Raw genomic sequence first — 18033 nt, forward strand, 5'->3', positions numbered from 1 at the left:
TTTGGGAATTAAATAAAATAATACTCCGATTAAATAATGTGGCTCATATTCAAATTTATGTACCATAATTAATGTAATTGTGGGACCCTGGTTCCAATGGCTTACTGACTTTTCACTTCACAGTGCCTCTCTGGGGGAAGCTTTTTTTCCTTCTCTTTCTTTCTTTCTTTTTATTTTCTATCTCATGGCCTGCTGTACTTGCTCTCCTGGGACTTCTAGAGGACAAGGCCCTTTCTTCAGTCAGGCTGACCTAAACAGAGCCAGCCCCTCCTTCCCCTCCCAGGCCACAGCTGTGAGTTGGAAAGCTGGATGGCTGAGGCCCCTAATAGAGAGCAGACCTCCCAATCTCCTCAGTCTCTCCTCCTCCCCTCACAGTGATTTTCAAATTAAAAGTAACTCAGAGCTAAGGCCTAAAGAGAGGCAGGAGGAGTAGGGGACACAAAAATATTAAGGAAGTGGGGCTCTCTCCCTAGGAAAAGGGTATCGAAAGTCCAGATCCAAATCCAGACCTTTGCCACCTCTAACGATGGCCGGCCCAGCCCAGGTGGGCTGGTCACCAGTAGCCTACCATCTCTAGCCCTTCCCGAGGTCTGGAAGGAGGCTGTGGTGTCAGGAACCCCAGGAGAAGGTGCAGCTGCTCACCTGCTCCAGGAAGCTGTTTCCTACTTCTCTCTGGAGACAAATCTCTAGAGAGAGAGCCCCAAGGGACCCAGAACAGACTCCGCACCCCTAGGTCCAGCCAGCTCCCGGAAGAAGAAATGTGCGAAGGGGTCTGGAGAGAGAATTGTCACCGCAAGTTACACACGCCAGTGAAGACCCTTTCAGGGAATTCCTCCGCCTTTTCCAAGACTTGTACGTCTCTGAATTCTGAGTGTGTAAGGAGGCTCGTAGCAAACTTCCAAGAGGCCTCTGGCCTGGTGAGACTAGAGGCAAGGGCTGATGCTCACCAGACTCCCCGCGGGGACCCCACGTCTGTGCGCCACACCCATAAGCCTCCTCCCACTTATGGGAAGACCCATACGTCTTCCCCAAGAAGGGTCCTTCGCTGGGCCTAAGGAGGCGGCTTGCAAGTCAACAATAGTCTGGGGTGGGGGATGGGGCAGCTAGCGCAGGTTTCTTTGGCAAACCACCGAACGGCCCTTTATTTTCAAATTGGGAAGCTAGAGCTGTGCCCCCCGCCCCATCAGAAATCGCAACTTTGTTTACATGTGATTTTCACAACTAACGGCTTTGATAACTGCTATAACCCTAGGTCTTCTAAGGCAAAGGGACCTTCAAAATTCTCCGAGGAAAGGAGAATTGGGGGGTGGAGCTGACAGCTGAGGAGGAGCAGAGTAGAAACAAAAAGCCAACTCAGTGGGAACGCCCACGAAAGCCGAAGGTGTGCCGCCCGAGCAGCAGCGGGGGACGGGGCACAGGGGGGAGGAAGAGCGAGTCTGGGAGGCAGGGCAGGGGAGATTCTGTTCTGCAGTGACCACTTTGACTTGGTTGTAAAAGTTTGCGGGGGCACTCTTTTTGATGGCTGGCTCCACTGCGTGTCTTTCTTTATACCCTCGCATTCAATTCCCTGTCGCCGCGGGCCTGGACGTGCGAGGCCGCGCCAGCACCGCAGCTGTCCCCAAACTTCCCCGCCCAGCTCAGCGCCGGAGTTGGGCCTCTTTCCCGGAGGGTCACCGCCCAGACTCCTGGTTTGGGGAGAAAACCCTCGTTCTTAACCCACGATGGTTTCTCAAGGAAAAAACACAAAGGGTTGAAAACCAAAATCCGGGTGCGGGCTGGGACTCGCACAGCTGCACAGGCCGGGGCGAAGGTCACTCCCCGGGGCGCGCGGGGCGGCCCGGTCTCCCGCGAGGCCTGGGAAGAAGCCGACATAGAGGAGACAAGACCCCGCACTTCACGTGGACCCGACGCCGCTCCTTCCCGGCTGCGGCACCAGGACCGCCCAGGACCGCCAGCGTCGGGGGAGCAATCTGGAAGGATCTTAGAACAACACCGGCAGAGAGCGGCCAGGCCGGCCTCGCCCCCGCCCCGCCCGCCCGCGCGCCGGCTGCGCCGCGCAGACCCGACCTCTCCAGAAGTCCCGGAGCGTCTCCGAGGGCGGACGGCAGGATTCAAACCCGCCTATGAGCGGTGGGAGGGGCGGGCGAGTGGGGGCTGCGGGCAGGACTCGGATTAAGGAACGAACCGCCTCTCGCCGTGGGCCTCCAGCCCGGAGGTTGCTCCCGACCAGTGGGTTTATTTTGATTTTGCTGGGAAGGCAGATGTTGACCTCTCTCCATCTTCGCTCGGCCCAGACTGGGCGACATCTTCCCCCAACCATTTGTTTCCCTGCGCCACCCCCCACCGGTGCGCCAGCTCAGGAGTCAGCTCCCCGGACCCTTAAACCTTCTGGAATGTCACACATGGAAATCTTTAGCAAATGTTTGTTAATGATCATAACAAAGGCATCATTCAAATTAGGCAGGTAATTACTACCAGAAGGACAACTGGGTGCTCACTTGCTCATCCGTTCGCTCTGCTTTAAACTTGCAGGAGTTAGGGCCCGAAGACACCCGCCCGGCTCCCTTTCACAGGCCCCTTAAGCGTCTCCGAAATGAACTGTGAAGTTACTTTTTGTGGGCGGGAGCGCCGGGGTCCTGCCTTCAGGAGACTCTGGTGCCACAGTGCTGGCACTTTCCCGGTCGCAGAGCAGGCCTTCCTGGGTTGCTCCCTGCCTCGCCCTCTACCCTCTTGGGTCCTTGATATAAAAACCTAGATCTCAACGTGTTTTTATTAATAGCATGAAAGTCAGCACCCGTTTTCCCCCTATTATTCCGCACTCTAATTTTTATGGGGGTCGTTAGTCGCCGTTCGTTGTCTACAAACATTACGGTATCCTGTTAGCATTCCGAACAAGGGGCTGTTCATATATTTGCCTTCAATGATTTCCTGAAGGAACATGTGGAAGTAATAGTGAGTAGTGCAGTCACCCGAACTGAAGATGCACGAAAGGCGGGTGCGCAGAAGGGCTAGGGAACGGGGCCTTTGGCCCAGCCCCAGGCGTATTCCCGAGCCGGACACCACGGGAGCCCGTCCCAGCTAAGAACTGCACCCCTCGGTGTATTCTTTGTGACCCTCCTCTGCCCGCTGTCACGGGCCCACCCTCCTGATGAGGGAGAAGGAGATGGCTGGCCAACGTTCCGTTCTCAGCTGGCCCAGGGAATTCTGAATGTGGTGGACTGGGGGTAAAGGATACCCCCCCACACCCAACAAGAGAATTCAAAACTGTAGTAGGAGGGGAGGTTAGTACGCGCCCCTCCCCCGGCCTCGCTTGGAAGCGCCACTCCGCCCAGGTCTGGTTCCTGGAGCGTCAGCGCCCCCTTTCCTTCGCGAGCAGGATCGTTCTCTTGCTTCGCGATTTGGGAATAGGGTTCGGGGCTCCGCTCTTAACCCCATGACCTTGGAAGGGTTGGACCCAGGCGGTGGGAGGCAGCTCACGGAGGATTCAAATGCACCGTCCCCCCTGAACGCGGAAGAGGCGGGCATGAAGTGGAGGATTCCCCCAAAGCCCAAGCCGTGAGCCTTTTTATGTACCTGATAGAAACCAGGGCAACCTCGCCCAGATAACCCCGAAAACAAAGGCGCGACAAGATAAGTGGCTCCAAGGGGGTAAAGGTCATTCTGTCGAGAACGTTCCAAACCTACGTAGACTCTTGATTCTTTGTACCCGTTTTCAAAAAAAAAAAAAAAACACCCAAAAACGAATACCCCTCCCCCCCTCCATCCTCACCATCTTCATATTGGACTCAACAGTTTGTCTAATCTCATTAAAGGATTAACAAGTACACGACACTTTCCCTAAAAGACCTCAGGTTCGAAACGACGCAGTCGCTTGGAGACTCTTATGGAAGGCCCTATTTCCAGATGGGCTGGGAATTTCTACAGAAGGGACACTTTTCGATTCCAGATTTATATTTTTTCTGATATGTGAGATTTTACGTGTCATTTTTCTTCCTTTCGAAGAGAATGCGAGGCAATGGAGCAGCGTAGGGAAATACCACCCATATCAGGAGGCAAACTCATTCTGAAAATGATGGGCAGTTTGTATTTTCACGGACATCTTTCCCGTTAGAGAATCAACACCTCCCCCTTCCACAACCACCACCCCATCTGGTCTGCTTCTCCCCGCCCCCCAGTTGTTGTCGAAGTCTGGGGGTTGGGGCTGGACCCCCTGATTGCGTAAGAGCCCACGCGAAGGCACAGATTGGAAGATTCAGAACGCGCAGTTCGAGGCGCTTTTATTTTGAAGAGGCGGAGGGGGGTGGGGCTTCATTTCCTGACAGCTATTTACTTAGAGCAAATGATTACTTTTAGAAGGATGGACTATAACATTGAATCAATTACAAAACGCGGTTTCTGAGCCCATTACAGTTGGAACTAGAGGGAGAGAAACAGAGGAGGAAACCAGAGGGGAGAACTGGAGGCCGTGGACACACTTTTTACTGCATATGTAGGATTTTCATTGCGAATTGACATAAGAGGAGAAGGTAAGGGAGAAGAAAAAACTGATTTTTGTTTCTAAGAGAAGTCCCTGTCAGGCCCTTTGGGCTAGAAGTGGAGTAACTTCACTCAAACTTTGGGCAATGAGAGAAAAAAAAAAACACAATTGGAGTTGAATTCTAGTGGAGTGTCCAGAGTAATTTATTTTGAATAAACTTCACTTGGAGAGAAGATAACCATGGAGTTGGAAAGTCTAGGGATTAAAAAAAAAACAACACCAAAAAACACTTTCCAGACCTATTTTTAAAAGCAGTGTTTTTCTAACAACTCGTACGGCCTCCCAAAGAAATTGTTTAGGCTTACATTTTTGAGGTTTCTTTGGGACGGGGTGGAACTCGTGTATCCTGGGACGAGCCCCAAGCAATGCTGGCAGTGGGGGCAGAGGTGTTTGCCCTTTTCTTGGCAGTAGGTCCTGGAAGGCGACAGGTTTTTAATGAGTATTTTCATTCCTCGCTCGCGGTTTGGCGGGACGACTACGGTGGCGTGGAGCGCGGCTGAAACACCGGGGGAGGTGGGGAGGGAAGAGTGCCGAGTGGGGCGCGGGCGGGATTGCGGGGCGGGTAGGAGTGAAGGGCTCGGCTGGAGGAGGCCGGACCTCGGGTGCCCGCCGGGTGCCATCGGCGCCGGCTCGGGACGCGTAATTACTGGACGGTACAGTAGCGGCTGTGAGCTGGGGCTCGACTCGGCGCAGCCGTGGCGGCTGCAGGACAAGCAGCGGGGGCGCAGACTTGCGCGAGGGTTCGGGGAGCTCCCCAGCGGTTTGTGGGATCCGTGAAGTGCGAGGCAGAGAGGACGCCAGCCCCGCAGAGCGCTCGCGTTGCGCGCCCTAGCGCCGGGGCGTCGGCGGCGCGGGCGGGCGGGCGGTCTGGAGTAATGACAAACACATTTGGCCCCGAGTGAAGAAGTCGTCGTCGCCTCGCATTCCAGCAACTGGGATTTGAGGAATTTCGAACTGCGCTCCAAGGGGCCCTCATTTACGCTGTGCTCCCCACCACTACCCGCCTCTGCGGGGGCCCCGTCCTCGGTGGAACCGTTTTTGCAAAACTCAGAGCTTTGCTGCTACCCAGTTCACACTACAGAAAGGACAGAAGGAAGGTCGCCAGAAAAGCGCCCAACTTCTTGTGGGGAAGTTAGGGATGACTCGGAATGAAGAAATTCGGTTCCAGGTAAGACAGAGGGAAGCCAACCATCTTCCCCGCGCCGCTTCGGGCACCGAAGCCCTGAACCTCCCTTCATTCCCCTTTCCGCGCGGGGATGCGTGGCACTCGCCTCCGGCACTTAGCGCTGCGCCGCTTTATCCTCTCCAGCGTCCCCCGTCTCTATTCCGGTCTCTGCTCAGGCCTCCGTTCTCCCTGCTCTGTGGAGAGGTCTCCTTGCGCCTCTCCTTCCGCTGCCGTCTGTCCCCATGGAAATCGGCTTTTATACGTTAGGTTAACTTTTCCCCACAGCGCATGGGGAGCAAGCGACTTCCACTTGGCTCGGAAACCACTGGGAACAGCGGTTCTGTTCGGAGAGGGTGGTTGCAGCCAGCTCAAAGCGAGAGGGAGTGTGGCCCGTCCCGAGGACGACGGCTCGAGGGGGCCAGGAGTCCCGGCCGTCCGGCCAGGTGTGCGGGGCTGCCAATCGCCCGGCTAAGCGTCTCGGCTGGGAAGGAAGTTCTGTGCTGTCTGTCGGCCGGCGGTCTCTCCCGCAGCCAAAACGCCGCCCCGCTTCTTGCTCCCCCGTCCCCACTAAGACATTAGGATGTACAGAAAGACTGTCTGGAACGACTTGCCACCCATCGCCGAGTGAGCGGCAAAGCCGGGCTGGAAAGGGAGCGCGAATGGCCCTTATCAGGTCCGGGCTGCCCCGCGCCTGGCCAGGCTGGTCGGTGTGGGAAATGGCTTTTTGGCTCCACAGCCTAATTGCTCAACGTTTTGGACCGCCTCGCTTCGCCGCGGTCGCTCCCGACCAGAGCTAGGCAGCTTTTTAGAACAGGAAGAGGCATTCAGGGTAAATGGGCGCGACAGTCGTCCGCAGAGCTCTCGGGACAAACACTCAGGAGTCCGGCGAGCCCCGGGGCCGCTGGAGGGGAGTGAGAGGCGCCCCGGGCGTGCGCACCTAGCCCACCCCCGCGCTGGCTCCGGTTTTTACCCCCCAACCCCCATCTGACCCGCTCGGCCTCTGATGCTGCTGCTCTGCATCCTTTCCCTCTTTCCCGCCCCCTAAACCCCCTTTCCACAATTCTCACGGTAAGGGGGCTCCCCGCTCGGCGAGGGCCCGATCAGCCTCACTTTGCCGCCCTGCCTAGTCCTTGCTTCGGGGTCTCACAGTCTTGCTTTTGGTTTGACCCTAGAGTAGCTGTTCTCCAGGACTGGAATCCTGAGTGCGAGGGGGCAGGCAGAGGAAGGGGGTGGGGTGGGGGAGGAGACGCCGGCGGGGAACCCGCAGCTGACCCTCTGCCCTCGCACCGGCCTTACAGAGACTGAGAAGGACCCTAAGGAGAGCCCCAGCTCCCAGCTCGGCCCCAGGTCCGCTTTCCTCTCCGGGCGCGGGCTGGGGAGGGGTGGAAGGGGAGGGGCATCGGGCTGGGCTTTCCAGCTGCAAACGCGTCTGGCGCCGCGGCGGGCGGGTTTTGTGCCTCCTGGGGACCGGCCGTGGGCGGCGCGCAGCGGTGGGACGCGTCCTGGGGACGTGGTGGTCAGCGCCTTGCCTCAAACTCCAGCGGTGAGGGACTCCTCTGGCCTCTGTGGAACTGCGAGACAGTTACATGTTGCTGATGGAAAAGTAGCAATTGCGGAGAAAGAGCTGAAAGCCTGCTCCGTGACTGAAAGGTGCGGCTCTCAGCGTCTCTGGCGTCTGGTTTCGCGGGGGTCCTCTAGCAGCATCAGCTGTCGGGGGCCACGCGGGACGGTCTCCCCGGTGCGCTCCTCTCGGGGTTGCAGGGTGGGGGTGCAAACTGCTTTTGCCCATTGCGTTCTAGTCTGGGCTCAGCCTGTGCTAGTCTTTTGCTGAATTTGCTCAGCGGCATTTCCTTTTGTTTAAAACTGAACAGTGAGCCAGGGGTCGGAATAAGTGTAATGGAGGGGATAAAAACGACTACGGCCTTGGGGCGCTTTTTTCTCGTCTTACTTCAGTTTCCCTTCCTCTCGAAAGCGGAGCAAGAGGCGCAGGCGGGTGCAAGTGTGTGCCGGGTAGCCGCGGCGAAGGCGAGCGTCGGGCAAGGGGGTTACCGGAGGAGGCTGGATTCTTAAAAGCCGAGGGGGGCGCAGTGTCGGACTGATCGCCGGGGCCTTCTCAGCCAGCAGCTGCCCGCGGCCGTGGCGCTTTCGGGCCCATAGGAGGCGCTGGCGCGCGGCTGTAACCCTAAACCCCCGGGTTTTCTCCTTCCACCCCTCCCGGCCCCACTCCCTCCACCCGGCCCGGCCCCCTCCCAGGTCTCAATCGAAAACAATGCAAACTCTAAGCGTCTTGCTTGGAGCGTAGCGGCCGCTGCAGCTCTGAGGCCAGGAGCGCGACGCGCCAGGGCACAGAGCGGGCGATAATCGCCACCATCCGCCGGGTGACCGAGCCGCGGCTGGCGTGGAGGTGTCGGGAGGGGGAGCGGCCGGCGCCCTGTACGTGTGGGTGTGACGGGGCAGAGCGCTGGACGGTGTTAGCGCGGAACCTCCCGGGCGAAGGTGGACGAGCGGCAGTCGGGGCTGCGCTGTCGGGCACTTGGAGCTTGAGCCGCCGACGGGAGAGCTGGCGAGCCAGCGGGTAAGATTTGCGGGGCTGCAGCGCCCTCTAGCGGGCCCCCGGAGCGGCACCGCTTTCCGCCAGCCTCCGGCGGTCGGCGCTGCTGGAGTCCGAGCGCCCAGCTGAAACCAAGGGGTCCCCACAAAGACTAACCCGGGTCACCTTTTCTCCTTCTGGAGACCTCGCACAGATGCCTCGCAGGCACTGGGTGCGCCCGGGAGGCGCGGAGTGGGCGGTAGGGAGCGCAGGTTCTCAGGTTTGGGGATGCGGATGGGGAGTCATAATAATTAAATGTGGGGGGAGCGGAGGACCGCGAGAATTAGAGGGTTTCGGGAGCTTGTGGGGGGAAGAGGAGGGTAATAGCCGACATTTGTTTTCCAACCCCTCGCAAGTCCCCCTGCTGTGTGGGCGGCTTGTTGCTGTTTGTTTTACGACCCCGCGTCATTGTGTAACGGGAACAGTCGTTTCCAGTCAGCCGGCGATTCCCGGGCTGCGCGGCTGTCGCGGCCCCCGCAGCGCTGGCTTACGAGGGGTGACAGTGGCGTGCGAACATATCCGCACAGCGGCTGGGGCGGCGTTGCGGACCCCACCCCGGGCTGCCCACGTGACTCCCCTCCTCGAGTGGGCTGAAACTTGGATGGGGAGAGCGTTGGCTAAACAAGATCCTGAACTACTCAGCCTCTGGCTTTTCCTGCTGAACTTTTGCGGCCTGGGGTGGCAGCATCGTCTCCTGGCTCCCTGGCTGCCTCTGCTCGCAGAGATGATGGTGATGGTGCCTGTCCCCTGAATTCTCCTGGGCCCCCGTGGAAAGTTTCAGAAACAGTTTTCCCATTCCTGCTTCCATTCTGTGGACTTTGAACCGAGGCCATCACGAAATCCAAAAGTACAATCTAAGAAAGGAAGAGATTGGAAGTTAAGATTTGGGACATTTTAGGCTAAAATGTCCCACAGAATTTGCAGGGGCAGCTAAATCCTCAGGAACCCGGGACACACGTCCTTGGACCAACACTGCCATCTGCTGATCACACTTGAGAACTGCGGTGACCCTCTGGGGGAATGAGCTTCGCGGAGAGTCAAAGCAAGTACTGACATTAGGAAGGTGCTTTTTTTCTTCTTCTATTGAATATTTTTTACCCGGGAAAAAGGGAAAGATGATCGATGACCTTTTTCTACAAAGCTGCAAGAATTATTGAAAGATCAGCATTTATTTTGTGGATCTTTGTGTAGTTTTTTATTTTAGTTGTTAATTCTCAGCATATCAGAGAATTTGCATTTCCCTTTATCAGTGAAGCCCTATTGTCAGAGAATTGGTGATCTGCAGCTCAAGGGTACTACAAGCTGCTACATTTAAGGTCGTCCCATTAAGAGCAACACCAGTTTGGTGACAATCGAAAGGAAGTGTCATGCTAGTTAAGTGTCTGGTGCAGGGGGAGCAAAAAGGATTATGAACTCACATTGCCCCACAAAATGCTTCCATGTAAAAATATTCAAGCACCCACCCACCACTGGAATGTCTAATGGCGCTCAGGGAAATCAAAACAACAAAACATGGTTTGCTAGGGTATAGATCCTGGTCAACACACCCTCCCTGAAGTTACCACCGGGGTAGCCAGGCACTCGGATTGCCTGGGCTGAAGTTATGAGACTGAGTACAACATTTGTCAGAGGAAAACAACAGGATATATAATTTTCACAGTTAGAATTAACTCAGGAGAGCTGAAATTAACTAAACCTCGGAAATCTGAATCTTGAAGTGGCCAGTGGCTTTTGGGACTGTGAGAACGTCTCCCGTGGCCTTTAATCATGCCAGGGTGGGGTGAAATTCAAAATTCACTGGCTCTGCAGCGGGCGCATTGTGCAGTTGGTGACCGGGAATAACGCTGAACTCTGACTTCTGGAACCAGGACCCTCGCGTTGCCTGCTGCCTGTTTGCTCTCTAGCTCAGCACGTTGTCTTTGCTTATGGAGTCAGGCTCACTGGCTCTTTACTTCTCCTTCTGGGGCAAGATGGCAACCTGTTAAAGAGACAGAATCGTGGCTGCAAACGGATTTGTTTCTCTGCTTATGTGGCTGTACATTGGCTCAGCTTAAATTAGTCTGGAGAGCTACACTGAGCCTGGCAGAGTGTGGGCTCATATCAGCTTCTCCGCTCGGTAGATGATGCAGGACAATCAGTGCTCGTGGCCTCTGGGGCCCGACTCTCTCAGGAAGGGGACACTGATGTCGCTGCCCTTGACATCCCTCTCATCTAAAACATCTGAAGAGTCTGCAGAAAAGGGAGTCAATATGAAAACCAATAGCTGTAGTTTCCAAAGCAATTAAACTATATCATTTAATCTTCACAATAATGTAGCTAGCAAGTCAGGTGTTGACAAGAAGAAGAGACTGAGGTTCAGAGAGATGAACTAAGTGTCAGATATGGGATCAGAGACTAGTCCAATGCTATTTCCATCATATCGTCTGAGAGAAGGAATGGGACAGACAAGAGAATGGTGTGTGTGGAAGGCAGGTTTTGTGGGGAGGGTCACAAGTCCTTGCTTGAAATTGAGCGTGGCAAAATGTTTTTGAGTTGTATTTATAGAAATTTGAGGTCAGAAGTCTAACATATAGTTGGCATGAGAGAGAAATGATCATGATTTTTAAAAGAAGCTTTGAATGAATTTTTTTTCTTTCTTTTACAGAGACAGAGTCAGAGAGAGGGATAGATAGGGACAGACAGACAGGAATGGAGAGAGATGAGAAGCATCAATCATCAGGTTTTCCTTGCGACACCTTAGTTGTTCATTGATTGCTTTCTCAGATGTTTTGACCGTGGTGCTACAGCAGATCGAGTAACCCCTGGTAACCCCTTGCTTGAGCCAGCGACCTTGGGTCCAAGCTGATGAGTTTTGCTCAAACCAGTTGAGCCCACGTTCAAGCTGGCGACCTCGGGGTCTCGAACCTGGGTCCTCCGCATCCCAGTCCGATGCTCTATCCACTGCGCCACCGCCCGGTCAGGCTGGATGAAATTTAGATGACATTTATTGTACCTCCTTGTAGAGTGGTTTGTTCTTGCTGATTCATCACGTGCCGTGTTTCTCTGAATTTGTAATGTCAGTGACTTAAATTTGCACATCTGACTTTTGGATGAGGTCTGGAGAGGGAGCACTCATTGAGGATGAGCTTTTACTCCCAGACTAGAGAAACATGGGGTAAAACAAGGCTCGTAGACGTTGTCACTACAGGGTCACCAGGCAGGGAAGCCTCCATTCTCTGGCTGTTTTACATTACCTCCCAGTAGGGCAAACACTGCTATTACTCACAAGTAAATGATGAGTAACAATACGAAACTTCACAAACCCGCTCGGATTTCTAGCCAGGCAACCACTCTTATCAGAGAAAGGAGTTTGAAATCTAAGCAAACACATGTTGACTCTCAGTATTGGCATCATTATCGCTCGCTCCCAGGCCCTGTTTTCATTGCCCACTTTGTATGTCAGTAAGTATCCTACCTGGCAGCGGGTCCACTGTATCTGGACGCACAGAAGGAAATCTGGTGGGGCCTGGCCGGGGCAGAACGATGCTCAGAGCCTGCCTTGTAAAAGCGGCAAGCCCTGCTCTTAAGCTGGGGAATGCTTTAAAGATGCGTTGTTGGCAAGCCCTGCTAAAGAAATACAGGATATAAATGTGATAAAACCCAAGACAGCAAGCTGGCGCTGGAGGACTCCTTTGAAGTTTGCTAAGTGGATTATCAGTGGGAGGCTGATATATATATGTACAAACACACAAGCCCTCACTGCTAATTGAGGTAAATCAGGCTGGCCATCCTGCCTCTGGGGCCCGCTGTGCCCATCACAGCCGCAGTGTGGACCCTGCTCCCCAGGCACACGCCAGGCTTGTCAGAAGCCCCCAGCTGGCCAGCCCTGTGCGAACTGTATTCGGATTCACAGCATTGCAATTGTGCTGCTCTCACTGTGGCGAGCAGAGAGGAAAAGCAGGGCCCCACTTTGCGTTAGGAAATAGTTGGAAGTGGGGGAGGGGATCACACAGGCTGAATCACTGACCTTCCCTTGAGAGAGACCATATGGTAGATTGGAGCAAGCATGGCTTTTGTATCACACTGCATTTGTGTTAGAATCCTGGCTTTGTCACCAGCTGTGTGACTTCTGGTCATTTGCTAAACCTCTCTGGGATTCAGCTGACACTTCTTAAAATCAAATAGGTCACAGGGTTGTTATTATTAACAAAACACAGCATACCCTTGAAAACTTTGGCTCAGTAAATACTGGTTTCTCATTCCTGCCTTGGAAAAAACAGTGATCATTTTTTTTTTCTGTCCCACTGACTTCTTTCCCTGTTACCTGTATTTCATCTTTCTTTCTCTTTCATTTGCCTGTGAATTCAGTGAAACAGAAAACTGATTCCTGCAAGTAGATCACCTTGCCACTTTAAAGCAAAAATTTGTGATCAGACACCACCAAAAGCTACCAGGCTATTACCTACTGGAGCCTATCCAACCAAATACACGCACATACACTCATACCAAAACAACTAGGATAAACAGGCATACACTGTATTTTTATTTTTAATTTTTTTAGTTTATCTCAGAAATTGTGTATACACATCTGAGTTTCCAAAGTCAGTGATAAAACAGATTAGGTCCTGTGATGCCATTCCAAGTCATGGGTTGGGTTTGGAGCCACTCAGGGACCCAGCACATCTCAGGCTGCTTCACTTAAAATGAGGATGCTCAGCAGCCCCAACATCAGCAAGCCCTTTGCTGCTCCCCGCCTTCAGTGAGAGACCCCTTTATCAATGCCTGCGTGTGGGCTGTGCAGGGGGAGGTAAAGTGCGTGGGGTGTGCGTGAAAAGACCAACATCAAGAGAAGGGGCCTTTTCGGGCAGTTGACCACACCAGTGCTTTTTTTTTTTCCAGAGACAGAAAGAGAGTCAGAGAGAGGGATAGACAGGGACAGACAGATAGGAAAGAAGAGATGAGAAGCATCAATCAGTTTTTCGTTGCGACACCATCGTTGTTCATTGATTGTTTCTCGTATGTGCCTTGACCGTGGGTCTTCAGCAGACCACATAACCCCTTGCTCGAGCCAGTGACCTTGGGTCCAAGCTGGTGAGCTTTTGCTCAAACCAGATGAGCCTGCGCTCAAGCTGGCAACCTCAGGGTCTTGAACCTGTGTCCTCAGCATCCCAGTCCGATGCTCTATCCATTGCGCCATCACCTGGTCAGGCCACACCAGTGCTTTTTTTTTTTTTTTTTTTTTACAGAGTCAGAGAGGGGGATAGATAGGGACGGACAGACAGGAGCAGAGAGAGATGAGAAGCATCAATCATCAGTTTTCGTTGTGGCACTTCAGTTGTTCATTGATTGCTTTCTCATATGTGCCTTGACCGTGGGTCTTTAGCAGACCGAGTAACCCCTTGCTCGAGCCAGCGACCTGGGGTCCAAGCTGGTGAGCTTTGCTCAAACCAGATGAGCCTGCTCTCAAGCTGGCGACCTCGGGGTCTCGAACCTGGGTCCTCCGCATCGCTGTCTGATGCTCTATCCACTGCGCCACCGCCTGGTCAGGCCACACCAGTGCTTTTATCGCAGCGCACCATAGGCCCTTCTTTAATTTTTCTGTTCCTTAATTTTCTTGATCCTGCTTTCCTTCCTTTCTCCTTGCCCACTGCTTTCCCAGCTTCTGTCTGATGGACATTCAGTTTCAACCTCTCTCTCCATTTCTCTTCCATTCCCCAGATTTTGAGGCAGGAAGGCCAAGTCCAGAACTTGGTGTCTGTAGGTGCTATTGTAATCATCACATGGGAATGAACCATCAGCCACCGTTACATTTTATCCTGTGCTCTACTGCATCCTGTGAGTCACAGCAATTGAGTCACTTTCCTCTCCCATTCCCTCTCCCTTCTTTACTTTCTTTACTGTTCCTCCTTCCACGCCTGTGTCCTGGGCTTTTCTGCGCCTTGTTCAGCCCAACCGTGAGTGCAGCAGGTCCCAGGAGAACTCAGACCGGAAGCCCAGGTCTGAGCCTGGTTTGGGCCTCTGTGTCACAAAGTGACATTATCTGCTAAGTGACATTGGTTAGTGGGGCTTTCAAAAACTCTTGGTCTGAGTGGCTCTTTGAGAACGAGTTATTTGTTCCAACCAAGCCTCTTTCCCAAGGGTTGTAGAAGCTGTGACCTTCGTGGACTTTCTGTAGCGAAACATAGCACGTGACAACCCATTTTGAGTGAAAACAGCTCAAGTTTGGAAAGCTGAGTAAATACATATGTTTACTTCTTTGTTATTCACATTCTTAATTGAAACTGTGTTAAAGAACTGTTCTCCTGCACTCCTTGGACACATTCCAAGACCATAAAGTGAGACGTTTCAGAATTTGCAGGCACTTAGAAAGGGTTGCAGCTTCAGATGGCTCCTGTCATGATCTTGGGCCCCGTCAGGATATTTGAGACTTTCTCCTGAGGCATCCTATTGTTTTAACTGTGAACCTTACAGTGGGATGTTGTTTACTAAAACGATGCTGTTGGCATTTTCCGTAGCTCAGAGCACAAAGAGAACCGGGCTCCTGGGTTGTTTCCATTGGCTAACACTGTTTCTGTCTGACTTTTGCCTTTTTCAGTTTTCCAGAGCTATGGGGACTTCCCACCTGGCACTCCTGGTCTTAGGATGTCTCCTCGCAGGTATGGACCCCCCGCCTTCTCCCAGTTTGTTATCCTGGAGGAAGCCTTGTTTACTAAGTTCTGTGCTCTGGGACGTATTACCTGTACTCTGCATAAACAGTCCAAAAGAGTGAAGAAAAGTAGAAAATTGTAGGACATTATCCAGAGTGACCACAAATCTTCCGTTCCTCATTTTAAAGAGAATGTTCTCCAGGAGACATTTTAGTAACTGTCGATCCTAGCATTGAAATGTCGTTAGGGACTAGTAGTCTAAATTCACCCACTGCCATCTTCCTTTTCCAGGGACATGGGTTTCCAGTGCAGGTGGATCAGAGAAATCTAAGAATGTTAAAAAATAAATAATAGAAAATTCTTGTCCAGAAAATTATACCTGTCTTAAGTGGAAGATGCTTAAATTGCTGAAAAGTCTTAGAGCTACCTTTTCCAGCCATTCTTTTTTTTTTTTTTAAGTGAGAGAGAGAGAGAGAGAAAGAGACAGACAGAGAGAGACAGATAGGAAGGGAGGGAGATGAGAAGCATCAACTTGTAGTTGTGTCACTTTAGTTCTTAGTTAAATGCTTCCCATATGTGCCTTGACTGGAGGGCTCCAGCCAAGCCAATGAGCTCTTGCTTAAGCCAGTGAGTGACCTTTTGTCTCAAGCCAGCAACCATGGGGTCATGTCTACGATCCCATGCTCAAGCTGGCAACCCCACGCTCAATTTGGTGAGGCTGTGCTCAAGATGGATGAGTCCATGCTCAAGATGGTGATCCCAGGGTTTTGAACCTGGGACTTCAGTGTCCCAGGTTGACGCTCTATCCACTGCACCACCACTGGCCAGGCTTCTACAGAATAGAATAGAATATTTGACTCTTGAGAACCTTACCAACTCTATTTCACCAGGAGGATGCCATTGGAGCCATTTGTTGAAATATTTATTGGACTTCTCTTAGTTATTATCCAGATATTTATGCATTGCAGATGCTCACCATGAATCCAATATTTTTAAGTTAACTTAAGCCTATTAGTGTCTTTAGGTCTTATCTATACAGATAATGATTTAGTAATTCTATACTGCACAAGTTATATGCCATCTACAGGGTGGCAGGTGACTCAGATGTGCTTACAACTTCCGTCTTAACAAGCTGCAGGGCACATATTAAAGAAGGGTTGGGTCCCCACATTGGGCTCCAAGGGAGATTAGGGAACATTAATTAATACTTAAGTGATAATATTTCTTCTATCAGTTTTATAGACTGTGGAAGATACACTGAAATTTTAGGTTCTATGGTAAACTTAGACGTTTCATTCTTGGGCTTTACTTATTCTTATTTTTGAATGAAAATCCACATTGTCCTGTTTTGGTTTCTGGAAGTCATTAGAGAGACGGCACGTCCAAGTGTTGTAAGAAATGGAAGCTGTGTAATCCTCGAGCACAGATCTGCTTTGTGCTTGGTTCAGGCTCCCTGCCCTTGTTCTCACCCCCGTCCTTCCTAAGGGAAAACCTCTGGAGGGAATGTGGGCAATAAAGAACCCATATGTGCCGGAGCCTATGCCATCTTGGGATATTTTATGGTCACACATAAGGGTCTGAAATATGGAATTGGAATCAGACGTCCTCTACTGTCTGAGTGTTTGGGGCAAATCTGGGGGGCTTGGGGTGGCTATTGAAGCCTTTGGAGGGATTGCTGCTCTCAGCAGATGCAGCGGCTGTGATAATGGGGGGCCTTTCATGAGCACCCAGGCTGACGGATTTTTGTGTAGAAATGGCCATTGTTCATATAAGCGGCTACTGTTGCTTCTCTGGGTTCTCTGGGTGAGACCGTCCCTCCTGGCTGCATCCTATTCAGAGCCTGTTTCCTTTTACAGGGCCGAGCCTAATCCTCTGCCAGCTTTCATTGCCTTCTATCCTCCCCAACGAGAATGAGAAGGTTGTGCAGCTGAATTCATCCTTTTCTCTGAGATGCTTTGGGGAGAGTGAAGTGACCTGGCAGTACCCCATGTCTGACGAGAAGCCCAATGTCAAAATCAGAAATGAGGAGAACAACAGTGGCCTTTTTGTGACGGTGCTGGAAGTGGCCAATGCCTCGGCCACTCACACGGGACTGTACACTTGCTATTACAACCACACGCAGACGGAAGAGAACGAGATCGAAGGCAGTCACATTTACATCTACGTGCCAGGTGAGCGGGACGGCCCCTGGACCCGCAGGGCAACCACTCTTGTCGTCCTCTCTCTCCTGTGTTGTGTAGTCGATATTTTAAAAAATATAAAAGTAATAAATGTTTTTTTGTAGAAAATTAGAAAAATACAGGTGAATGCACAAAATTAAATTGATCACTTGTAATATCCTTATCAAGAAATAATTCAACATGAACATTTTGGAACTATATTAAGTTTTGAAAATCATTTTTATTGTGGCATTGTTAATTGGTATTATACAAAAAAAAAATTCTGAACTATATTCATTTCTATTCAGTTCAGTCAAGTTCCACAAATAGTTACTATGCGTTTCCTGTGTGTCAGGCATCGTGCTAAGTTCTGGGGACACAAATTAATTAGGTAGGCCCTATCTTGGAGTTGATTAGAGTTCATTATAATAGTTTAAAAATTAAACAAGCTTTTTCTCAAATTCTCTAACGCATGTATCTACTATTGATGAATGGGAAGGGATATTTTCCTTTGTAATGAAATCTTAGGGGCACATCTCACAGTAATGGTGTTCTCTCCTATCCTTGGAGAGGAAGATGCCGAGAAGGAGTAAGACGGTAGTAAGCAGGCGGGGGTTTTGTTGCGGTCAGCCTATGGGCGAGAATGGGGAGGGACCCCCAGAGGCTGGGAGAGTTGTGGGGCTGCCTGGTATATGTGACCCCAATGAAGAAGAGAGGGAAGGAAGGTGGGGTGGATGAGTCCCAGACCTAAGTAAGGCCCGGGAGTCTTCCTGCCTAAGGAACCCAGTTCCACACGGTGGTTGGCTGAAAGCAGCCCTGGAGGAGGGGCTATAACGGAGGCTGAGCTGCCTCGCCCCCGTCCCTGCAGTGGGAGAGAGAGAGAGAGAGAGAGAGAGAGAGAGAGAGAGAGAGTGTGTGTGTGTGTGTGTGTGTGTGTGTGTGTGTTGCTTTCAACC

The 18033-nt window shown here is 52.0% G+C and overlaps 1 protein-coding gene across 3 annotated transcripts in view; it reads left to right on the plus strand.

The window, feature by feature from the left end:
• The first annotated feature begins 4363 nt into the window (after positions 1-4363).
• The window catches only part of PDGFRA (platelet derived growth factor receptor alpha), a 57843-nt gene continuing 44173 nt past the window's right edge, over positions 4364-18033 (plus strand). The window contains exons 1-3 of one of the 3 annotated variants that reach the window (XM_066386153.1): positions 4364-4526; positions 14867-14927; positions 16775-17089. In XM_066386153.1, the coding sequence (XP_066242250.1) occupies positions 14879-14927; positions 16775-17089 (364 nt within the window). In that variant the 5' untranslated portion in view covers positions 4364-4526; positions 14867-14878. Of the gene's footprint in view, positions 4527-7227; positions 7353-8072; positions 8278-14866; positions 14928-16774; positions 17090-18033 lie in introns of those variants that run through there. The other 2 variants (XM_066386155.1, XM_066386154.1) reach the window with 2 other exon arrangements.

Source organism: Saccopteryx leptura, chromosome 5 (genome assembly GCF_036850995.1).
Source record: "Saccopteryx leptura isolate mSacLep1 chromosome 5, mSacLep1_pri_phased_curated, whole genome shotgun sequence".
NCBI classification, from domain to species: domain Eukaryota; kingdom Metazoa; phylum Chordata; class Mammalia; order Chiroptera; family Emballonuridae; genus Saccopteryx; species Saccopteryx leptura.